The 20833-nt window shown below is 40.8% G+C and overlaps 1 protein-coding gene across 1 annotated transcript in view; it reads right to left on the bottom strand.

Moving 5' to 3' along the window:
- The window catches only part of LOC131478722 (histone-lysine N-methyltransferase PRDM7-like), a gene marked incomplete at its 5' end in the record, with an annotated part of 208141 nt that extends 187531 nt beyond the window's left edge, over positions 1 to 20610 (bottom strand). The window contains 5 exon segments of the mRNA XM_058659297.1: positions 18427 to 18485; positions 19189 to 19298; positions 19301 to 19459; positions 19669 to 19776; positions 20499 to 20610. Coding sequence (XP_058515280.1) covers positions 18427 to 18485; positions 19189 to 19298; positions 19301 to 19459; positions 19669 to 19776; positions 20499 to 20610 — 548 coding nt within the window.
- Between the last annotated feature and the right edge of the window lie 223 nt (positions 20611 to 20833).

The raw sequence follows: 20833 nt of genomic DNA on the forward strand, positions 1-20833 counted from the left end.
GAAGTGTCAGATCTGCTTCCTGAAGAGCTGTGCTGCTCATGGACCCCCCGTGTTTCTAAAGGACAATCCAGTGGAAAAGGGACATCCTAGTCGTGCTCTCCTCAGTGTGCCCACTGGACTTCGAGTTGGCCCATCGAGCATTCCGGAAGCTGGGCTTGGAGTATTTAATGAAGCATCTGATCTGCCTTTGGGGCTGCACTTTGGTCCTTTTGAGGGCAAGATCACAGAAGTGGAAGAGGAAGCTGACAGTGGGTACAGCTGGCAGGTAAGAAGCACATCCCTTTCCAGTCTGATGGCTTTTCAACTGCCTAGCATGAGACTGGTTCATGTGTCCTTCTACACATTATGGCATGAGTTGAGCCAACATGATCAGCCAGGCTGTAAAGATTAGCATAGGGCTCGGCGTCGTGGCCTTGTGGCTAAAGTCCTCACTTTGAACCTGCTGGGATCAAAACTGGGCACTCTTTCTAATACCAGCAGTTCCACTTGCCATCCAGCTCCCTGTTTGTGGCCTAGGATAGCAGTTGAGGACAGCCCACGCCTTGGCACCCTGCATCTGCATGGGAGACCCCAAAGAGTTTCCTGGTTCCCAGCTTCGGATCGGCACAGTACCGGCTGCTGTGGTTAGTTGGGGGAGTGGCTCATCAGATGGTAGACCTTCCAATCTCTCTCTCTGTCTCCTCTTCTCTGTACATCTGACTTTGTAATAAAAATAAATAATTCCAAAAAATAAATAAATATTAGCCTAGAGAAAATCACTGGGCTGTTAAAAATAAAGCAGTGGCAATCTCCTCTATGGGCTTCTACTGTAGGGAAATAAACCAGAATAAATGTGTACCAACACTATGTAAAGTCTCAACATGTGTCGGAGTCATGTAATGTCACAGAACATGAGGATAGAGTTGTTAATAATTCTGCTGAACTACACCCATTTCAGAAACGTATTAACCTATTTTTTTGAAACTCAGATAGCCAAGGGCAGGAACAGCTATGAGTACGTGGATGGAAAGGATACTTCTTTGGCCAACTGGATGAGGTAAGAGCCATGGCATGTTACAACTATACAGGATATTTCTCTCCAAGACAAGATCTCTTTCCTTTCTCCTTTACTTTCCTCCGTGACTTTTGCATCATATGTCCTCTTTCATGTTTATTCTAATGACCTGTGAATGTCATGACCTGTTTCTAAAAGCATATTCTATATAAATACTATTTCTTTTTTTTTTATTCATTAATTACATTGCATTATGTGACACAGTTTCGTAGGTACTTGGATTCTCCCCACTCCTCCCCAAACCCTCCCACCATAGTGGATTCCTCCACATTTTGCATAACCACAATTCAAGTTCAGTTGAGATTCCTCCATTGCAAGCATATACCAAACATAGAAACCCGCATCTTATTGTCCAGCCAAGTTCAACGGCTTCTTAGGCATACCCTCTCTGGACGGCAGGCAGAGCCAGCAGAGTATCATCCCAATCAATTAAAAGCCAGGGAACTTGAGCATTTTTTCGTATGTTTATTTGCCATTTGGGTTTGTTCTTTTGTGAAGTGTCTGCCCATTTCCCATGCCCATTTCTTGAGTGGCTTGTTTGTTTTGACATTTTGGTTGTTTTGTAGCTCTTTGTATATTCTATCACCTATGTAGTGCGTGAATATCTTCTCCCATTCTGTGGGTTACTTTGTTACTTTGTTGATTATTTCCCTTGCTGTACAGAAGCTTCTTAGTTTGATGAAATCCCATTTGTTTATTCTGGTCTTGATTGCTATTGCCTTTGGTGTCCTTTTTAGGAAGTATGGACCTACCCCCAGATCTTGCTGTGTATTTCCAACCTTTTCTTCCAAAGGTTTGAAGGTTTCTTGATGTAGGTTTAGATCTGTTATCCATTTAGATTTGATCTTAGTGTATGGTGAGAGTGTACAGTGAGAGCTTGATTTGTGTCCCATTTGGATTCCTCTGATTGCTTTTTCTTGTCTTATGACCTCAGCGAGTACCTCTAGGACTATGTTGAATAGTATTGGAGGAAGTGGACATCCCTGTCTTGTTCCAGATCTCAATGGGAAGGGTTCCAGTGTTTCTCCATTCAGTATGATGCTGGCGTTGGGTTTTTCATATATCGCTTTGATTATGTTGTGGTTTATTCCATCAATGCCTACCTTGGTTAGGGTTTTTAGCAGGAAGTGGTGTTGGATTATGTCGAGAGCTTTTTCTGCGTCTATTGATACGATCATGTGATTTTTGATTTTCAGCTTTTGGATGTGGTGTATCACATATATGGATTTCCGGATGTTGAACCATTCCTGCATTCCAGGGATGAATCCTACCTAATCTGAATGAATGATCTGTCCGATGTGTTTTTGAATTCTATTTTCTAGGGTTTTGTTGAGAATCTTAGCATCAATATTCATCAAAGAGATAGGTCTGTAGTTTTCTTTCTCTGTTGGTTTTCTGTCTGGTTTTCGGATTAAGGTAATGTTGACTTCATAGAACGAGTTTGTCAGGGTTGCTTCCTTTTCTATTGTTTTGAAGAGTTTGTAGAGGATTGGGGTTAGTTGTGTTCGGAATGTTTTGTAGAATTCTGTAGCGTTTTCTTCAGGGCCTGGCTTTTCTTTGATGGGAGATCTTTAATCACTGATTCAATCTCTGCTTCAGTTATGGGTTTGTTCAGTTCGTTTGCTGCCTCTGGACTAAGTTTTGGCAGGTGGTGTGAGCCTAAGAACTTTTCCATTTCTTGTTGGTCTTCTGATTTGTTGGAGTACAGCGCTTTGTAGTAATTTCTATTTATGTCCTTAATGGCTGTGGTGTCTGTTGTTATGTTGCCTTTTTCATCTTTGATGCTGTTAATTCTTGCTTTCTTACCATAACATAAATCACTATGCTTAATAAACAGAACACAAAGATGGGCCTTGAGGAATCTAGATCAACTGGGGCCATTAGACTCACTCTTTCTCTAATTAGCTTTGATTAAGCCATTCCAATGTCACGTGGAAGACCTGGTTGAAGCTCCTGCCTGCCACTGTGTCCTTTCTGTGTCCCCATTCCACCCGTTCTCCTGGCATCTCTGTCTTTTTCCCCTTGTCCTCTTTGCTTCTCTACCTCTCAAATAAAAACACTGGCTGTATTTCCAATTCTTGGAGGTGTGTGCACAAGCATCTAATAAATGCATTGCTTTTCTTCTGTTGCTGCTGTGGCAGGTGCTTTATTTGAGAAGCTCATATGCACTTGATACATGCAGACTCACACTCAATTAATCACGTTCCAATATTTTCTTGCATTCTCTCAATTTCTTCTTCCCTTAAATAGTTGTTCAATATTTATATATGTTACAATATGTACTATATAATTAAAATAAATATAGCTTTAATATATATACATATATACACATATAATGGATATGTGTAATGTATATGCATAATATATGCAATGTATATGTATGTATGTATGTTATATGTATATGTATATGTATATGTATATATGTATGTGATGTGTGTATAATATATACATATAATGTATATGTATGATGTATATGTGTATATATATATATAATTAAAAATATATAACTCATATGGACCAGTAGGAGATAGTGTTATTTTGGTGTGCCCTGGTTTATTCAGGAGAGAGAAACCACCTCTTTGAGATCAGCAGGGATTGTAGTGGCTGTGGTGCACACCTAGTTCTACAAGAGCACTGCTAGGTGATTGTATTATAAGGATAATGCATGTTCCTCACTGACTTTGAGCCCAGTTTCTTGGGCAAAAAATACGAAGGCAGGCCATTCATAACTGGCATTGGGAACACCACTCCTCACCCTGCAGGTGGGGCAGATTCACAGAAATGAGAGAATTCCCAACATTTTGTGACTGTTGGAGTCTTCTATGCAAAGACTATGGGAATGTTGTGACTGCATGACAGTGTATGGTGTAAAGCTGGGTCTTTGGGCATTCAACATGTCTGAGATCAAGGCTAAAAGATCTCTATGTATCCAAGGTGGATCATTGCAGGGCTCTGCACTTACAGGCCTACACTGAGGTTCTGTGTGCTGCAAGTGCTGACAGTTGTAGCCACTATGGGCTAATCATGGCTGTTGCTCTTCTGGAAAGAGAGGATGTGAAACTGTGATTATGCCTTGATAATTCCCTCGATCGATACACCTCCAGATCTTCACTGAAGAAGTCACGCAACCAAGTCACAGAGAGTAGTTCAAAGATAAAAGCCATCAGAGGAAAAACCAAAAAGTACTTCTAGATATGCCTAAAACTAAATACAGAAATACAAGAAACAAAAACACAGAAGTGAGTAAGACTCCCTAAAAGGAACACAGCGATTCTTCAAAACTAGAATATGAAAAGAGACATGAAATGCCTGATAGGGTCCCATTCACAAATCTGAGAGAACTCTGTAAATACCTCGAAAAAAACTTAACCATGGAATTAAGGGATCTTTACAAAGCAAATTTTACAAACTAGGCACTGATATTCCATTTAACCTCAGAGTTTGTTAGACTTTAATCTAATGTTTCGTGCTTTGCTAATATTTTCCTATATATTATCACCCTAGACAGAAGATCATCTCGACAACAAAGGATCCTAAGGTGTTCTTCAAGTATAGTATAAGATGATCTGATAGAAACCCACAGCATGCTTTCATATCTTTCTGAAATATTTGCCATAGAGTTTAGCTTATTGGCTGTGAGAAATCTGAGTGGAGACATTTTACATTTCTCAGACTCATTCAACTTTGTCATGAATCAGAGTAACTAGCAGAATTGAACTTACTCAAAACACACTTACAAGTCATTCCACTTTACAAGAAACCTAATTTTTTCAGATTTATCCCCCTATTTGTATGTCTGAGTAACAGAGCAAAGACCTGTTGGCTCTAAATTTCTTAGTCTTCAAACTAAACCAAAACATGGGTCCTCAAGATCCTGCATACTGCTACACACTCCTAGGGATGAAGCGAGAATCTAACACACGGCAGCCTCTCAAGAAAGCAGACAATTCTGAAGGGATAAATGACTCTATTAAATAAAAATTAACATATAAGGAAGTAGGGGGAGATAAAACGTAAAATAAATAAGGTGAAATATTTTGTAAGTTCTTGGGCGGATCCTCACTGACAGGGTAAACCAAAATGAGATTGAAATAAAGTAAAGCAGAATTAACATGAATAATTGTCAGATGAATGTTGTAATCCTGGATTCAGAATTTTTCTTCAGAAAATCCCTATGTTAGGAAAACAGTGGATCATTTTAAATGATATGTTATATGAATACATATAACAGAAGCACAGAAATGTTGCAATTTAAAATACTGCATAAATTACATGTACTTATGGTTTTGCCAGGAAAAAATCTCAATAAAAATTAAATGTTTAAAGTATAAAATATAAATATATAATTAAAAATGCATAGATATACTATACAAGATATAACATGTATTATAATATAGTATTTATAATATTTCCTTTTAAGGCATTGTTGATATTAAATTGTCAGGATATACTTAAATAGCAGAGTAATGAACTTAATGACTATTTTGGAAGGACAACACTATTGTGATGATCGAGGCAAAAATAGGCTGTGGAGTAGGGGTAAGAGGGAAGGTAAATGCTAGAGCCTATGGAACTGCATCACAAAAAAAGATTAAACTGCATTTTTTAAAATTTGTGTATGGAAACAAATCTATCAGGTTGCTTCTTCCAGGAGTGGATATGGTACTGCAATGTGACTATTGGGCTGCCTCTCAGAATATGCCAAACACCAGGGACAGACGTGTGTAAAGATGACCACAGTTGGCCCCACTTTGAGAGATGGGAGATCTACTCTGTGTGTTCCTCCAAAGGAAAACCAGAGATGTGCATCTGCAGTCAGCCCTGCAGTTGTTCTGTGACCTGCTCAATGCAGACCTGTTCTCCCTGGAGCTGAGCTTCTGTGTGGCACTATTTCACTCTCAAAATATGTGCAACATCCACAGCTACGATAAGCCAAAGGCTGGAATCAGGATTCCATTTACATTTCTCAGGCAGGTGACAGACATCTAGACTCAGGAGCCACCACCTGCTGCCTCCCAGTTTATGTGTTAATAGATATGTTGAAGCAGGATCAGAGAGAAACTACTATCCCTTCACACAAGGACATCCTCCATTCCAGTCCAAGTGCATGTCCTCTCTTGTTAATAATTGGTTGTAGGATGTTAATGCACGGTATTACTCTATGCATTATGCTCCACTTGGCATGACTCAACACTGTGTGGAAATATGACAAAGCATCTATAGAAAATGTGAAATGACATATGTATCTCCAGGGCCAGGTCTGGCATCGGTAAAGCATCACCCAGAATCCTAGAATTTCATTTGGGACATGATTGGAGTCTTGGTGCTCCTCTTCTGATCAAGCTTCCTGCTAATGTGACAGAATAGTAGACGAGAGCCAATGTGCTCTGGCACCTACACACCTGCAGGGAACATCATAATGGCCTACTCCTGGCTTTTGTAGCAATTTCGGGCTGAATCAGCAGATGAGAGACCTACTTTCCTCTATCCTACACCAGCCTGTCTATTCCTTCCCACTCTCCCTTTCTCCTTACCTACCTTATTCTTTCTCCTCCCTTTCCAGTCCCCACGTTACTCCTTCTAATAAAAATAAATGGCTTTAAATTATACACAGATTCAAAAATATATAGCAGCATAAAATAAAAAGCTTTCAGCTCCATTCCCAATAACATTATTTTTCTATACTCTTACACAGATATGCCAAAATTGGTGCACCTGCTCACCCACTGGCAAACCCTAGAAGAGTGTCCCTCTTTTTGTTGCAATGGATAGGGCTTTTATATGGATATGCATGCACATGGTTGAGTATAGCAAGCAACTTAGCAAGCACTGTATAACACAATTTAGCAAGTTCTCAGAAAAGAGTGATCTCATCACCCACAAACATTGTAATCATCTTAGTTTGAGCACACAGCATGGCATTTATACACACAGAAAACTGCATGAGAATGTGTTTCTCAGGAAGTAAGCATTCTCACAAAGCAAGAAGGTACTGTATTGGGCTAGACCTGATTTGGTAATTACGTAGATTAAAGACAGCTGGAAAACAAGGATTTTTATATATATATATATATATATATATATATATATATATATATATATATGATATTTTCATTGGAAAATCAGATATACAGAGAGACGCAGAGACAGGGGAGAAGATCATCGGTTCACTGATTCACTCCCTAAGCAGCTGCAATGTCTGGAGCTAAAGCAACCCGAAGCAAGCAGCCCGGAGCTTCTTCCAGGTCTCCCCCATAGATGAAGGGTCCCACATCTTTCAAATGCCTTACCATGCTACAAGCAGGGAGCTGGGTGAGACGCAGGACCACTGGGATTAGAAATGGTGCCCAAATGGACTCCCAGTGTAGGTCAGAGATGAATTTCTGGTGATTCCCAGCAAAAGTAAGCATAAATATTAAGGCAAGAGAAAAAGAAAAAACAAGAAAATTAAACCTAATGTTCTTGTAAGGCCCCATGATATCTGGAAAAGGGGAGCGAGAACAGAGAAATCTACATCACCCTAGAAGGTGTGAGGCAGACGGGAAATATAACCTATCAGGATCATAACTGGTAACTCATAGAAACAGATTCAGATTAGCATTAGACAATAGTAAATATACAAAGGCATATGGGAGAATCAGGAGTAATCCTAACAACCTCTTAACAGGAGGGCATATGCATACAGCAGGGGGGCCTCAGAGTGGTCAGGCGGACAGGAGGAGGCTTTTATACCAACCCTTAATACTCCCAGATACTCACCAAGGACTATCAGTACCAAGGAGCACCGAGGACTATATCCCTACTGCCAAGGAGACCATGAGGAAATGGAGTGCCTTCGGAGACCAAGAACTCTGAGGTCAACCACCCCCATTTGGATCTACCACATGGGATGGAAGAAGCCCAAGTCCTGCCTTGCAGGATCCAAGGTCATCGGAACAACAACCAGGAACCCTGAGTGGTGCGCAGACACAGAAGAACAGTAAACTTTCTTCGGGATGAGCTAGAGGAGCTTTCTCTGGTCCTTGCCTGCTTCCAACTTTGGGTCCCCACCCTCTCTCGTAATAACCATCAGGAGGGCTCCAGAAACCACTCAAAACAAACACACAAACAAACCAACAAACCAAACTAGAATAGATAGACAGAGAACAACAAGGAAAGCTTAGAAACAGACAGGAAACGGTTAGCATGGATGCACTTATAACTCACTGTGTGGGACACAAAGATTAGTTACTCCTCACTAGAGTATGGGACATTTCTCTGCACACCCCTGCTAAACATGCTCACCTAAACTGTTGAAATATATCCAGTTAGAATTATAGAGTTAGACCACCTGAAAAACAGCCAGGTTCAGCGAAAACATGCTTCAATGCTATAAACTGCTAAAGACTAAAATGAAAATAGGCATGAGACAGCTGAATAGCCATCTAAGCCATTTTAAGGTGTATAGAACACGGTTGAATGTAAACCAAAATTGAAATGTCTATGAAGAATCCACAGGATGTGGTTGAGAACCTGCGTTTTCCTATTAACATATTGATTAACCAATACCATGTCAATTAATGCCATAATGTTGTAAATGATTGGAAATATTATGTTGTGGCTTTTAATTGATTGTGATGATACCCTGCTGGCTCTACCTTCAGACCAGAGATGGTCTCACCAAGAAACCATTGAACTTACCAGGACAATAAGATGCTGCAATTTATGATTGGTCAAAACTTCCAATGAAAGAATCTCAACTGAATTTGAACTATGGAAATGCAACAAGGTGGAGCAATCCACCGTGGGGGGAGGGTGTGGGGAGGGGCAGGGAAAAATCCCAGTGCATAAAAAAAAAATGTATCACATAATGCAATGTAATTAATTAAAAAAAAAGAAAATGCGATAAAAATATGTTTTTAAAAAAAATTAGCATTTGTTATATTTCTCTATGCTCATTGTGACATTTAATACATCTCTTGAATTTAATTGTTCTCTTCCGCTGAACACTTTCGTGGTTATTCAAGGCAAAGACATTCAAATTTGTATCTTTCTCTAAGTTGACGTTATTTTTTACTGTCACTAATAATTTATCTTCCCCTTCAGCTATAGCCTCAAGTATTAAATATATGTATTTCCTGTTTTGATTCTGTACTGGAAAGTTCTCCCTTATTCTGCTTCACTTTTTGTCATTTTTCTCCTAGCAATACAATTTCCTTTCTTTATCAGTTTCATTTTTAATGAATTGATTCATCAGGGTTAGCAAAGGTACACATTCACTACAACACAGACCTGGCAATGTGATATTAACAACAGAAAATAGACTCCACATCTCACAGGTACAATCATAATGCTATAACTAATGGCTTAGGACTTGAAAATGAGACCAATGCCACTGCCAGAGCAATACAAGTGAGAGCTATCACCGCACACTCCTAGGAAGTAACACATGCACAGTCTCCAGAATTCAAGGAAACAAGATACATCTAATCCCAAGGTTCAAAGGGAAAGTCCCTACCTCAGAGCCCTGCCTCCAATAAAATAATTAACACATTGCCCGTAGCCTTTCAGAAAGCAGTACACATGGAGAGGTGCTGAACACCAAAGAATATGCATTAGTTCAGATACTGACATTTCAGAAAATAGCACACATATACACCCTGAACTCCCAGGAACCATCACACACATAGACACTGGCACACCCAGAAACAGCCCACATGTGCTTCAGCATACCCAGGACACAATACACAACATGGATTTTGACTTTTCAGGACACAGTTGCTTCTGCCTGGAGTTGAGCTATTGAAAACAAGTCTGGCTTTGGTTCCAGAAAGGCCCAGCATAAATGCAGCATCCTGAAGTTGAAGCTTGACTTGAGCTTGACTCTTGGAGGTCTTACTATTCCCTGAGTAGGACACAGATGTGCTGTGCATAGGGCCAGGACTTGGGTGCGAGTAAACTCAGCTCCACCCAAACCAACAGGACCCAAGGCTGAGGTAACCATGACTGATGGTCGTGGCTCCTTCCTCTGCCGTGCACCATCAGTTCCTAGATTGCCAACCAGCACTACTGCTTTCATCATAGCATCATCAGAAAGCAGTACCATACAGAATATTCACACTTCATACTGGCATTTTCTGTAATCCCAGACGTGTCACAGGAGGGGACAACAATGGTTAACAGCACTTGGGAGAGCAGGAATAATAGACCAGAGCCCAGGCCGTGACATTGTAGTGTGACCCCTTTCTCCTTAGCCTGTGCCACAGGCCCCTTCACCCTGAGCACCTACCAATCTCCTCAGGGTGATAGAGTATGGGTCCTTTGCAGTTGAGAGACCATGTCCACTAGCCTGAGAGAGCCCTTTGCCCTCAAGCCTGGTGTGCTGCAATAACCCCCACCCAGCATGTCACCAATCACAGAGTTGTCCTTTGAATAAAGTCCAGGCCACTCCTAAACTGCCCAACTTGAGAGATCCCAAGCCTCATTCACACAAATGCTTAGCCTCAAATAATGCATACACTTACCCAGGCTTCAGTAACCTCAAAGTACCAAAGGCACATACTCTTCAGTCAGGCTCATAAGCTTCCCATCTTAGACTCCAACCCTGTTTCACCTGAGACCGCAAACTTTATCCACCTTTGGGGAAGCTCATCATTCTCAGTACAAACCTGAAGGTCTGCAAGTTGACATGCTTGGCCCCCTCCTCACCCCCAAGGAGCCCTGAATTCCAGTATTCCATTAACTGCCTGTCTGCCCCACATTCTGGTTTCCATGACGATGCACCTCTCTTTGTAGAGACAGCAGATGTCTAGAGCTGTAGGAATTCAGTGAGGGCAGAGCTTGCCTGTTGATCACTATCCTGCTGGTGCCACAGCCCATGGCTGGGTTCCTTATTTTCAGACCTAGTTCACAGCAAGCCCCTGCATCTTCCTTCTCTCAGAATTCTTGCTTGATGACAGACTCAGAGGAGTTGGAGTGGGATACCAGAATCACATGTGTCAAGATTCCTGCCAAAGCAAGCTTGGACACACCCAGCTTCAGCACTGGGAAATCTGGAGGCGAGAACCTCGGGCACATTGCTGTGTTAGTGAGGTTGGCACAGGAGGTTCAGGACAGATGTTTAGCATTGGCAGAATGGACAACTGTATCGAGACCAGAGGACATGGTTGATACCTTGTTCTTCTGTAGCCACTGTGATTACACAGCAACCTCTCATGTCTTCTAACATTCCAAGATGCCTTCAAAAATGTTTCCATGTAGTTCTCCAAGGAATAGTGTGCAAAGATTGGCAAGTCAGAGGAGACCTACTTTGAAAAAATGAAGTGGAAATATAGCATGCAAGTCACACAGACCTATGCAGCATCAGCCCATTGTGCCTGTGTGTTTCCCCTCCCCTTGTCCCACCTGTTCAGGGATGAATATGGACAAGGATGTTTGTGTTCTGACCATGCAGACCTCTCACCTGTACTCGATACTCCCAGTCCATCCTGGGAGTGCTATGAATCGCTTTGCCTTCCATTTCTCCTTCTAGGTGTATTGCCTAAAGGGAAGATTTTGCTTTAATCTAACTCTGAAAGCCGCCTCAACTGGCTTTCTTATGAGTGCTGGCACTCACAGCCCCTGGACAACACTGATGCTTTTGAGAATAGAGACCTAGTCAAGAAAGTGAGGGCCAGGAGAAATAAGCAGCAACTGAAAACCATTCTTGGCATCAAACTCAGCAATAATTGATTAACACCATTTACTCTCTTGAAAACAGTGCCCATCAGAGGCTGCTGACATAAGATCCTAGAACAGTAACTATGCTATTAATCAGACAAAAAGTGGAAAATGTATGAACAGTTGACACTTAACATGAACTAACTAATTCAAGACGGAAGTACAACCAAGCTTGTACATAAGTGGTTTGTGTATGTTGTTCAAAGCCAGAGACAGGGAGTGAAAAAGATACAGAAAGATCTACCCATTTATTCACTCCCTAGTCTGTGCAGATGAACCTGGTCAACATTAGAGACCAGAAGCTTTCATTTGGGTAGAAGAATCCCAAGTATTAGGGCCATTACTTCCTGCTTCCCCAATTGCACCACCAGGTGATGAAGTGAAAGTGACAGGTGGAACTGAAACCAGTGCTCAAGAATGGGGTTGCTCATGTTGTAGACTACTCAAACTGCCACCCAACAATTCATTGGAAGTGTTGACTTTCTTTCTTTCTTTCTGATGACTATGCTATTTTTTTTATTAAGTCTCACAGGTTGTTAATGGAATTTTCAGGGTTTTCCATGTGTAAGCTCATGCCAAATGCAAATGTAGAAAACATGTTGCTTTATTTCCAAATTGGAGAAGCTATTTCCTCACCTCATTTTTCTGCCTAGGAAAAGTTTCAGATCAAATAATAGTAGCAAGTACGTAGAAACCATTCCTTGTTTCTGATCTTAGAGAAATTATTTTCAATTTCTAAAAACTAACTATGCAATTAATTACAGATTTTTCCGTATGATTTTTATTTTCTTTTCAAGGAAATTTCTTTCTGTTCCTAAATTGTTCATCAGTTACATTCTGAAAATCAAATTACTTTATTTAATTGAACACAATAGACATAAGTCAGAGTGGAGCTGGAAATGAAGGATTTCTTTTGTTTTTTGGGTCTGTTTTAAAGATAAAAATCTTCAACACATACATATACATCTTAGTGATAGTTATAAGATATTTTCATGTCACATCTGGATCACAGGTAGAATCACTACACTCTGATCCAAAATTCTTTTATGGTTAGAGTTTGCAAAATTTTGAAATATTTATCAATGCTTTCTTGTCACCTTCTAGTCAAACCTCGTCGCATGACCTGCAAAAAGAAACACACCAGACAGCAGAAGGTGAGTAGCTCTTAAAACCCTTTCACTGAAAGAAAATAATAATAAATCAATAAATAATGATCCTCTTAATTCCCTCACAGGTAAGAGAAGAAAGGACACGATATACTATTAACTGTCTTCTTCCTCTCATGATCTTTCGTAATAGCTAACATGATCAGGAACATTAAACAAGAATTCTTGTGTCGCTACTTATGTGTTGTTTTCATGATATTTCAGACTTTGTAAGGTTTATCATCAACACACGCAGTTAAACCTTCCAACAACCCTATGAATCAGTTACTGAAATACACTCCTTTAAATGTTGAGGAATGTGAGGTATAGTACTGTTAAGTGTTTGAGATAAGAGTGGGTGTCCACACCTTCATAGGCCTTTATTTAGAGCAGAGAAAGTCTGCAAGGGCCTAGTGGCTAAATCCTCACCTTGCACACTCCGAGGTCCCATGTGGAAGCCAGTTCATTTCCCAGCTGTTCCACTTCCCATCCAGTTCCCTGCTGATGGCCTGGTAAAGCAGTGTAGGATGGCCCAAAGCCTTATGACCATGGCACCACGTGGGAGACCTAGACGAGGCTCCTGGTTCTGGGCTTCAGATCAGCCTGGCTCTGGCTGTAGCCATCACTTGGGAATGATCCAGTGGACTGATAATAGTTGTCTCTCTTTCCCTCTGAAAATGTTCCTTACGAATTAACATGAAATCTTACTGGAGAGAGAGAGAGAGAACCTCCAAGCCTGAAGACTCCAGGCTTTAATGCTGAGAATGTATCAAACAGGCAGTAACTTAAACTTCCCTCTGTGTTCACTCATACATTAAACAGAATTGTATCTTGAACTCATGTCCTCATGCTTGTAGGACAAAACAACATCCTCTTTCTCTGGGTACTAAGTACGCAGTCCTTCCAATGTTTGCAATTATTTTTGTTTCCTGTTGCTTCGACAATACAACGTGACTTTTGAGTGTCCAGTTGATTACAAATATTTCTCCAAAATTTTGGCAGAGTTTGGATCATGAAGAACTTCCCCAAATTTTCTGGAAAATTCATTCAACATTTTCTGATGAAACAGAAAAGCAAGTCTAAGGAATTCTAAAGATATATATATCTTATACATATCTGCTATATGTATCATATATATGATATATGTATGTATGACTTGGGTTTCAGCTATAAAAACATGGTAAAATGGTCGTAGCACTATAGATATTACTAAATCAAATTAATGAGTATGTAATATCTCAAAATGAACTTTAGCTACATGTATGCCAATTTACAGGTCAACAAGAGTAGCTGTGGAGAAGTATCTAACAGTACACCTGGGTTCAAGCCAATTGATATAGGCACCAGCTTATCCAATCCCCAAATCAATTAAGCTCAAGATATTGTCCTTTTCAGCTTTTATCACCATCTTAATTTTTGAACAAATACCTGATTTCACCTCTTTCTAACCTCATGTATGCCACCAAATTCTCCAGTTGTACTTCATTCTGTCTGTGCTTTCCTATATTTTCCCTTCACGGTCCACAGGTTGATAAGACATGCTTTCCTAAAGAAGCCCTACCAACCTGCTTTCACAAATATTGTCCTCCAGATTATCTTTCTAAATCTTCTCCCCTTTTCCACTTTCATTTGTGCAGAGGAAATTGAAAACCATCTAGAGAGAAACAGGCTCAAATGATGTGATCTATCCCCAAATACACTAGAAACACAGACACTGCTTTTCCCTTCAGTATTCAATCACCTCATATGTTCCCATGTTTGCTGACACTTTAAAGAATGCCATGTACCTGAAAACACTTTGCAATCCCAAAGGACAACTGGACTAAACAGTGAGTTTAAGAAAACATGTTACTTTCTCATTAAAGGGAAAGTCCAGCGGGCCTTTACATAATGAAATCAGTACGAAGGAATCATCAGGAACTGCAAATTTACTAAACACAACTGGCTCAAAGAAGGGCCGGAAAACAGTGTTCCATCCTAAGGAATCAAACAGCTCAGGACAGCACTCTACACAAAAACTTGATAAGAAAATAATTTCAGGAGTTGTCTCTCTAGGCCCACTAGGAAGCCCAAGGAGGGTGAAGCTTGATGAGGATGGTCAAGCTGTGAGGGATGCAATTGCATGCTTGGGTCACACTCAACACAAAATAAATAGAGCCTCTAGAAACATGATTACATTTTAAGCTCTTTGGGGATTATTTAAAAAAAAAAAGGTGGGATCAGGTTACTTAGCCTATATGCAGACACTTCATGGAGAGGAAGTCAGTTGTTCTAGGAGTGAAGATACTAGTTAATATGCCTGTTTCCCATGGCAGAGTGCCTGGGTTCCAGAACTGACCCTATCTCTGACTCTAGCAAAATGTTGATATACAACTTAGTAACACTTGGTGAGGAGATAAGTGATTGAGGTCTTACAACCCCCTGGGAAAACTCAATAAAGCTTTCTGATCTGAGACTGATTTGGGTGCTATCCAGGTTACTCAAAAAGTGAACCTCGCCACCTCTCTCTGCCTTCTGTGTACTCTGATTCTCTCAACTGCTGTGTCAATCTCTAGATGTGTCTTTCTTTGCTGTTTAAATAAACAGATATTCAAACTTCAGGGGAAATGAATTAAAACCAGATTGTAATGAAAAACAAATGTCCATGCAGTTTTTCCTTGTCTTGAAAGCCCTTTATTTTATTTGAAACATTAAACCCAAAAGAACTGATAACTTCACTGACTTAGTCTCTCCATCTCAGAACTCAGAAGAAAGGATGAGAATGAAGAATTTCAGATGTACAACTTGAAATTCCACTTGTAATTTGGTCTTACATCATTCTGTCTTCTGGTAACTTGGTGTACAAGACTGAGACTGAGTGATGTGAACACTTGGCTGCTTCTGATGCTCTCTATAGCCAGCAACGTTTGGTATATGTTCCTCATCCCTTCCACTCTCATTTCCAGATTGTGAGAAGTGTCAGATCTGCTTCCTGAAGAGCTGTGCTGCTCATGGACCCCCCATGTTTCTAAAGGACAATCCAGTGGAAAAGGGACATCCTAGTCGTGCTCTCCTTAGTGTGCCCACTGGACTTCGAGTTGGCCCATCGAGCATTCCGGAAGCTGGGCTTGGAGTATTTAATGAAGCATCTGATCTGCCTTTGGAGCTGCACTTTGGTCCTTTTGAGGGCAAGAACACAGAAGTGGAAGAGGAAGCTGACAGTGGGTACAGCTGGTAGGTAAGAAGCACATCCCTTTCCAGTCTGATGGCTTTTCAACTGCCTAGCATGAGACTGGTTCATGTGTCCTTCTACACATTTATGGCATGAGTTGAGCCAACATGATCAGCCAGGCTGTAAGATTACCAAAGGGCTTGGCGTCGTGGCCTTGTGGCTAAAGTCCTCACTTTGAACCTGCTGGGATCAAAACTGGGCACTCTTTCTAATCCCAGCAGTTCCACTTGCCATCCAGCTCCCTGCTTGTGGCCTAGGATAGCAGTTGAGGACAGCCCACGCCTTGGCACCCTGCATCTGCATGGGAGACCCCAAAGAGTTTCCTGGTTCCCAGCTTCGGATCGGCACAGTACCGGCTGCTGTGGTTAGTTGGGGGAGTGGCTCATCAGATGGTAGACCTTCCAATCTCTCTCTCTGTCTCCTCTTCTCTGTACATCTGACTTTGTAATAAAAATAATAGCAAAAAATAAATAAATATTAGCCTAGAGAAAATCACTGGGCTGTTAAAAATAAAGCAGTGGCAATCTCCTCTATGGGCTTCTACTGTAGGGAAATAAACCAGAATAAATGTGTACCAACACTATGTAAAGTCTCAACATGTGTTTGAGTCATGTATTGTCACAGAACATGAGGATAGAGTTGTTAATAATTCTGCTGAACTACACCCATTTCAGAAACGTATTAACCTATTTTTTTTTTAATTTTATTTTAAATTCATTAATTACATTGTATTATGTGACACAGTTTCATAGATACTTGGATTCTCCCCACCCCTCCCCTAACCCTTCCACTACGGTGGATTCCTCCACCTTGTTGCATAACCACAGTTCAAGTTCAGTTGAGATTCCCCCATTGCAAGCATATACCAAACATAGAGTCCAGCATCTTATTTTCCAGTTAAGTTCAACGGCTTCTTAGGTATACACTCTCTGGTCTGAAGACAGAGCCAGCAGACTATCATCCCGATCAATTAAAATCCTAGAAAATAGACTTCAAAAACACATCGGACAGATCATTCATTCAGATTAGGTAGGATTCATCCCTGGAATGCAGGAATGGTTCAACATCCGGAAATCCATATATGTGATACACCACATCCAAAAACTGAAAAACCAGAATCACATGATCGTATCAATAGACGCAGAAAAAGCTTTTGACATAATCCAACACCACTTCCTGCTAAAAACCCTAACCAAGGTAGGCATTGATGGAATAAACCACAACATAATCAAAGCGATATATGAAAAACCCAACGCCAGCATCATACTGAATGGAGAAACACTGGAACCCTTCCCATTGAGATCTGGAACAAGACAGGGATGTCCACTTCCTCCAATACTATTCAACATAGTCCTAGAGGAACTCGCTGAGGCCATAAGACAAGAAAAAGCAATCAGAGGAATCCAAATGGGAAACAAGTCAAGCTCTCACTGTACACTCTCACCATACACTAAGATCAAATCTAAATGGATAACAGATCTAAACCTACATCAAGAAACCTTCAAACCTTTGGAAGAAAAGGTTGGAAATACTCTGCAAGATCTGGGGGTAGGTCCATACTTCCTAAAAAGGACACCAAAGGCAATAGCAATCAAGACCAGAATAAACAAATGGGATTTCATCAAACTAAGAAGCTTCTGTACAGCCAGGGAAATAATCAACAAAGTAACAAAGTAACCCACAGAATGGGAGAAGATATTCACGCACTACATAGGTGATAGAATATACAAAGAGCTACAAAACAACCAAAATGTCAAAACAAACAAGCAACTCAAAAAATGGGCATGGGAAATGGGCAGACACTTCACAAAAGAACAAACCCAACTGGCAAATAAACATACGAAAAAATGCTCAAGTTCCCTGGCTTTTAATTGATTGGGATGATAGTCTGCTGGCTCTGCCTGCCGTCCAGAGAGGGTATGCCTAAGAAGCCGTTGAACTTGGCTGGACAATAAGATGCGGGTTTCTATGTTTGGTATATGCTTGCAATGGAGGAATCTCAACTGAACTTGAACTGTGGTTATGCAAAATGTGGAGGAATCCACTATGGTGGGAGGGTTTGGGGAGGAGTGGGGAGAAACCAAGTACCTATGAAACTGTGTCACATAATGCAATGTAATTAATGAATAAAAAAAAAGAAATAGTATTTATATAGAATATGCTTTTAGAAACAGGTCATGACATCCACAGTTCATTAGAATAAACATGAAAGAGGACATATGATGCAAAAGTCACGGAGGAAAGTAAAGGAGAAAGGAAACTGATCTTGTCTTGGAAAGAAATATCCTCTTCTAGTTGTAACATGCCATGGCTCTTACCTCATCCAATTGGCCAAAGAAGTATCCTTCCCATCCACGTACTCATAGCTGTTCCTGCCCTGGCTATCTGAGTTTCAAAAAAATAGTTTAATACGTTTCTGAAATGGGTGCAGTTCAGCAGAATTATTAACAACTCTATCCTCATGTTCTGTGACATTACATGACTCCGACACATGTTGAGACTTTACATAGTGTTGGAACACATTTATTCTGGTTTATTTCCCTACAGTAGAAGCCCATAGAGGAGATTGCCACTGCTGTATTGTTAACAGCCCAGTGATTTTCTCTAGGCTAATATTTATTTATTTTTGGAATTATTTATTTTTATTAGTAAGATGTACAGAGAGGAGGAGACAGAGAGAGAGAAAGATCTATCATCTGATGAACCACTCCCCCAACTAACCACAGCAGCCGGTACTGTGCCGATCCGAAGCTGGGAACCAGGAAACTCTTTGGGGTCTCCCATGCAGATGCAGGGTAACAAGGCGTGGGCCGTCCTCAACTGCTATCCTAGGCCACAAGCAGGGAGCTGGATGGCAAGTGGAACTGCTGGTATTAGAAAGAGTGCCCAGTTTTGATCCCAGCAGGTTCAAAGTGAGGACTTTAGCCACAAGGCCACGACGCCGAGCCCTATGCTAATCTTTACAGCCTGGTTGATCATGTTGGCTCAACTCATGCCATAAATGTGTAGAAGGACACATGAACCAGTCTCATGCTAGGCAGTTGAAAAGCCATCAGACTGGAAAGGGATGTGCTTCTTACATGCCAACTGTACCCACTGTCAGCTTCCTCTTCCACTTTTGTGATCTTGCCCTCAAAAGGACCAAAGTGCAGCCCCAAAGGCAGATCAGATGCTTCATTAAATACTCCAAGCCAGCCTCTGGAATGCTATATGGGCCAATTTGAAGTCTAGTAGGCAAACTGAGGAGAGCATGACTAGGATGTCCCTTTTCCACTGGATTGTCCTTTAGAAACATGGGGGGTCCATGAGCAGCACAGCTCTTCGGGAAGTAAGTCTGACACTTCTCACAATCTGGAGATGAGAGTGGAAGGGATGAGGAACATATATCAAACGTTGCTGGCTATAGAGAGCATCAGAAGCAGCCAAGTGCTCACATCACTCAGTCTCAGTCTTGCACCCCAAGTTACCAGAAGACAGAATGATGTAAGACCAAATTACAAGTGGAATTTCAATTCAGACTATGCGATTTTTCTTTGTGGATGTGCCAAAGGGTCGCTTACACAGGTAGTCATCATCCTCAATCTCACTGAACTCTTTGTATGTCTGACCTTTTCTTCCTTTCAAGTTGTACATCTGAAATTCTTCATTCTCATCCTTTCTTCTGAGTTCTGAGATGGAGAGACTAAGTCAGTGAAGTTATCAGTTCTTTTGGGTTTAATGTTTCAAATAAAATAAAGGGCTTTCAAGACAAGGGAAAACTGCATGGACATTTGTTTTTCATTCCAATCTCTGGTTTTAATTCATTTCCCCTGAAGTTTGAATATCTGTTTATTTAAACAGCAAAGAAAGACACATCTAGAGGTTGACACAGCAGTTGAGGGAATCAGAGCATACAGAAGGCAGAGAGAGGTGGCGAGGTTCACTTTTTGAGTAACCTGGATAGCACCCAAATCAGTCTCAGATCAGAAAGCTTTATTGAGTTTTCCCAGGGGGTTGTAAGACCTCAATCACTTATCTCCTCACCAAGTGTTACTAAGTTGTATATCAACAATTTCCTAGAGTCAGAGATAGGGTCAGTTCTGGAACCCAGGCACTCTGCCATGGGAAACAGGCATAGTAACTGGCATCTTCACTCCTAGGACAATTGAATTTCTCTCTGTAAAGGTTTTGCATATAGGCTAAGTAACCTGATCCCACTTTTTTTTTTTTTTAGATAATCCCCAAAGAGCTTAAAATATAAACATGTTTCTAGAGGCTCTATTTGTTTTGTGTTGAGTGTGACCCAAGCATGCAATTGCATCCCTCAAAGCTTGACCATCCTCATCAAGCCTCACCCTCCTTGGGCTTCCTAGTGGGCCTAGAGAGACAACTTCTGAAATTATTTTCTTACCAAGTTTTTGTGTAGAGTGCTGTCCTGAGCTGTTTGATTCCTTAGGATGGAACACTGCTTTCCGGCCCTTCTTTGAGCCAGTTGTGTTTAGTAAATTTGCAGTTCCTGATGATTCCTTCGTACTGATTTCATTATGTAAAGGCCCGCTGGACTTTCCCTTTAATGAGAAAGTAACATGTTTTCTTAAACTCACTGTTTAGTCCAGTTGTCCTTTGGGATTGCAAAGTGTTTTCAGGTACATGGCATTCTTTAAAGTATCAACAAACAAGGGAAGTATGTGAGGTGATTGAATACTGAAGGGAAAAGCTATGTCTGTGTTTCTAGTGTATTTGGGG

This window comes from Ochotona princeps, chromosome Y (genome assembly GCF_030435755.1).
Source record: "Ochotona princeps isolate mOchPri1 chromosome Y, mOchPri1.hap1, whole genome shotgun sequence".
Classification (NCBI taxonomy): Eukaryota; Metazoa; Chordata; class Mammalia; order Lagomorpha; family Ochotonidae; genus Ochotona; species Ochotona princeps.